Source organism: Nerophis ophidion, linkage group LG03 (genome assembly GCF_033978795.1).
Source record: "Nerophis ophidion isolate RoL-2023_Sa linkage group LG03, RoL_Noph_v1.0, whole genome shotgun sequence".
NCBI lineage: Eukaryota > Metazoa > Chordata > Actinopteri > Syngnathiformes > Syngnathidae > Nerophis > Nerophis ophidion.
This window is the reverse complement of record NC_084613.1, coordinates 69,008,173-69,013,049: the sequence shown is the minus strand read 5'-3', so window position 1 is coordinate 69,013,049 and position 4,877 is coordinate 69,008,173. Positions and strand designations below refer to the sequence as shown.

The 4,877-nt window shown below is 44.2% G+C and overlaps 1 protein-coding gene across 1 annotated transcript; it reads right to left on the bottom strand.

The window, feature by feature from the left end:
• Positions 1 to 1,411: 1,411 nt before the first annotated feature.
• Positions 1,412 to 3,755, bottom strand: LOC133548811 (5-hydroxytryptamine receptor 1D-like). Its single transcript, XM_061893744.1, is given in 3 exon segments — positions 1,412 to 2,731; positions 2,733 to 2,995; positions 2,998 to 3,755. Coding segments are annotated over 3 exon segments (1,152 nt in total). The 5' UTR covers positions 3,230 to 3,755; the 3' UTR covers positions 1,412 to 2,074.
• Between the last annotated feature and the right edge of the window lie 1,122 nt (positions 3,756 to 4,877).

Sequence of the window (4,877 nt, the reverse complement as noted above, 5' to 3'; positions counted from 1 at the left end):
AAAACATTGGACACAGTGTGTTGTCAAGCTTATGAGATGCGATGCAAGTGTAAGTCACTGTGACACTTATTTTTTATTTTTATAAATGTCTAATGATAATGTCAGTGAGGGATTTTTAATCACTGCTATGCTGAAATTATAACTAATATTGATACTGTTGTTGATAATATTCATTTTTGTTTCACTACTTTTGGTTTGTTCTGTGTCGTGTTTGTGTCTCCTCTCAATTGCTCTGTTTATTGCAGTTCTGAGTGTTGCTGGGGTCAGGTTTGGTTTTGGATTGGATTGCATTGTTATGGTATTGCTGTGTAGTGGTTTGTTGGATTAATTAAAAATAAAAAAAAATGAAAAATAAAAAATCGATTTTTCAAAAATTAGAATTGATTCTGAATCGCACAACATAAACCAGTGGTCCCCAACCTTTTGGTATCCGCGGACCGGTCAACGCTTAATAATTTGTCCCGCGGCCTGGCTGGGGGGGGTGTCCTTTTTTTTTTTTTCCTTTGTCATGAAAAAGGGACATTTTTGTCATGAAAAAGGGAGGTTTTTGTGGTTGGTGCACTAATTATGTGTGTCTTGTGTTTTTTATGTTGAGTTAATAAAAAAGAAAAAAAAAAAAAAAAAAAATATATATATAATATATATTATATATACATATATTTTTTTTTTAATGAAAATTAATTAAAAAAAAATCTGCGGCCTGGGACCAATCGGGCCACGACCCGGTGGTTGGGGACCACTGACATAAACGATTCGATTCGTATTCAAATCAATTTTTCTCCACACCCCTAATATATATATATATATATATATATATATATATATATTATATATTAGGGGTGTGGGGAAAATAATCGAATAGAAATAATCGAATCAAATCGAATCGTTTATGTCAGTAGTCCCCTATATATATATAATATATATATATATATATTATATATATATATATATATATATATATATATATTAGGGGTGTGGGGAAAAACCGATTCGAATATGAATCGAATTGTTTATGTCAGTGGTACCAGGCGCAGAAGAATTTTTTATTCATTTTCATTAAAAAAAAATTAAATTTTTTTTTTTTTTTTTATAATTAAATCAACTTAAAAAACACTATATACACTTACAATTAGTGCACCAACCACAAAACCTCCCTTTTTCATGACAAAAACGTCCCTTTTTCATGACAACGAAAAAAAAAAAAAAAAAAAGGACACCCCCCCACCCCCCAGCCGGGCCTTGGGACAAATTATTAAGCCTTGACCGGTCCGCGGATACAAAAAAGTTGGGAACCACTGGTTTGTGTTATGCGATTCAGAATCAATTCAAATTTTTGAAAAATCGATTTTTATTTATATACTCTGCCTAAGATTTTTCTTTCTCGTAATTCAGCGGTATATGTCTGTGGACTCGTTTCTGCTAATCAAAGCTCAGAGAATTGTGCATTTGGGTTTTCTGGCAACGTCTGGTGGTTAAGGGGTTGCAATTGCATTAAAACAGCATTTTTTTTGTTTTTCAGTTGGCAAAAAATCAGATTAATCTGTTTTCATGGAAAATGCAGAGCAAATATACCGTAATTACAGTCTGTTAAAAAACACAAGTTCTAATGGGAGTCAATTGGGCCGAAAGAGTTCTTAAGAGAAGGTGTGTACACTTTGTATCTTTTTCTAACAATGTTGCAATCAACAACACAATGCGATTGTATTAAAAAACAACAACAACAACAACAAAACTCCCTGACAAACCGTCAAACTGAACAGTCATGTCACATAACGCCTGTTTTGGCCCGTAGGGGAGCGCGGGGTTAGAACAAGTCAAGCAGCGCCACTGAATGCAAATAAAATTTTGACTTTGGAGATTTCATTGTACCGTCAATCAAAAAGAAGTCTCTGCCGCCGTCCTTTGGCGCCTTACGCTGGAAAAATGTCTGCATGAGCTAATGGAAAGTATTTTTAGGTGAGTGCAAGTCTTATCTTTCAGCATGCATGTTTTTGAGGACCAAGGAGGTATGGCACTGAGCTGGTCCACGTAAAAACTAATAAGCATGTTCACTATCTTCTATCAGTCGGCTCTTTCAGGAGAAACGTCTGAACTTGATAAGTTTCTGGAAGGCCTGCTTAAACTCGTCGTTGAAGGCGGTGTAGATCACCGGGTTGATCAGCGAGTTGAGGTATCCCAGCCAGGTGAAGACGTCAAAAAGCACGGGGTGGGACCAGCACTCTAAGCAAATGGCCATGACCAGCGTGAACACGAAGAACGGCAGCCAGCAGACGATGAACGCTCCCAGGATGATACCCAGAGTCTTGGTGGCTTTCCTCTCTCGTGCCGCGCACAAGCGCTTCCTCTCCAGCACACTGTCCGCCAGCTTCACCTTCACGCTGTTCATGAAGAGCGGCGACCCCCCGCCGCCCTTCGGCACTCCCCGCGCCGGAGGAATGCAGGTGCACTTCCTGGTTGGTGGTCGAATTGAGGGAACAGAGAGACGAGCCTGCGAGGTCTGAATGAGCTGTGCCGTGGTGAAGCGTTTCCCGGACGACGTCGGCATCTTAAAAATGCGGGAGCGGGCTGCGACATAAATCCGCCCGTAGAGGATGACTAGAAGCACCGTGGGGACGTAGAAGGCTCCAAAAGTGGAGTACAGGGTGTACGAGATCTGATCCGTGTTCACCATACACTCCGTCAGCTCCTCGTGGGCTTTGGCCTGCCGCCAGAAGAGCGGAGGCATGGAAATGGGATATGGAGATCACCCACACCACGGCGACCATCACCGCCGCCCGCCGCATGGTGCGCCGTTTGGAGTACTCCAGCGCGTCCGTGATGGCCCAGTAGCGGTCCAGGGCGATGACGCACAAGTGGAGGATGGACGCCGTGCAGAAGGTGATGTCGGACGACAGCCAGATGTCGCAGACAATCTGCCCCAGCGACCAGGTCTTGCTCACGGTGTACAGGATGCTGATGGGCATCACCAAGATGGACACCAGCAGGTCGGTGACGCCAGCGAGCCGATCAGGAAATTGGCGGGCGTGTGCAGCTTCCTGGTGAGGAAGATGGTGGCTATGACAAAGGCGTTGGACAGCACCGTGGCCAAGGTGACCACGCTCAGGAGCGCCGACAGAGATATCTGGAGGCCCAGGAGCGTGGCGCCGCTCCAGTAGGGAGTCACCGTGGGATCGGGACTGTCTGTGAAGTTGCCGGTGAAGTAGTCCAGGGAGATGTTGTCCATCTCCATCTTTTTTTGGTGATCCTCTTCACTGAAGCACACCCCAGGAGCCACGCCTCGGAGACAGCTGGGGCGTTATTCCCCTTCAGTCCCCATGCCGTCTTCATATCAACCATAATCCCATCATTCGGGCTCCCAGCTAATGGCGCTGTAACCGAAGCCGACTTTATTTGTCCAATGCAGTTTTCAAGCATCGATCGGCCCCCCGGCTCGTGCGGCGAGATGAATCCTAATTTGTATTCAGCTTATGTCAGACGGGCACTTTTGTTCTTCTTTCTCTCCACTCCTATTATCTTGATCTCCAAGCAGCCGGGCGGCAAACAACCCCTCGACACCAAACCTTCCTATCTATCAAACGTTTTAATGGTCTCTGCCGTCCGTGCCTTATTGGAAGGCGACGATAACGAGGCAGATACACGGGTCGGCCGGGCGTCCTGTGTGATATCTCTTCTGGGAGTCCACGTGGGGACCGTCACGGTGATGGAATCCAACACGGAGGACGGTCAAAGCTCGGACCATTCTTCTTGGGGATGAATCTCCTGCACAGACAAGAGAAACATCATTTTTCACTGAATTGCTTTCTTATTTCTCCACACAAAAACAAAAAAGATAAACATCACATGACAACCTTGGACCTGAACACATAGATCTTTGTGACTCAACGCCCACAACACCACCTATTCCTTTATTTACACCCTGCACAGTTGGTGCATGCTCATTGGTAACTGACAAACGTAGAGTTTGGGGATACGGGCTGTTTCTTGGCAAATTTTTTGTCATTACGTTACGCGTCTCACCACCTGCTCAGTGGCCTAGTGGTGATCGTTAGGTGAGTTCAAACCCCAGCCGAGTCATACCAAAGACTATAAAAATGGGACCCATTACCTTCTTGCTTGACACTCAGCATCAAGGGTTGGAATTAGGGGTTAAATTACCAAAAATGACTCCTGGGCGCGGCCACCGCTGCTGCTCACTGCTCCCCTCACCTCCCAGGGGGGGGGGATCAAGTGTGATGGGTTAAATGGAGAATAACTTCGCAACACTTCGTGTGTGTGTGACAATCATTGGTACTTTAGCTTATTAGCCGATCCTTTTTTTTTTTTTTTTTACAAAGTTATGAACTCTGCATCTTATACAAAGGCTTTTCTTCGCTAACAGCTAAATTATGGAATTAATTAGGCAAATAAATTATACAACGTACTAGAATGATCCACCTGAAAACTGTTCAAACTCCAAGTATAATATCGTTAATTATAGTTTGCTTTGTACATCATTTTAATTGTTTGCAATTAGGACGCTAAAGGCAGGGCTTTAAAGGCACACGCCCAATATTGTTGTCCGAGTGGAAATCGGTTGAAATTCGGGAGAATGGTTGCCTAGGGAGATTTTCGGGAGGGGCATTGAAATTCGGGACTCTCTGTTATGATCTGTAGCCCTTGTGTTTTCAGCACCTTTTCAGTTTGTGTGTCTGAGTTGCCATGACGGCAAATTACATTCACCTGCCTCTGGTTAGTGTTCGGGACGCGCACCTGTTGCCCGGGCACTAATCAGAGGGCTATTTAGTCCTTGCCCTGGCCTTACTCGGTCTAGCTTCCGAATTTGTTTTCTACAACAGATGACGACGTTTGATTCCTGTTCTGTACCCTTTACCTTCTAG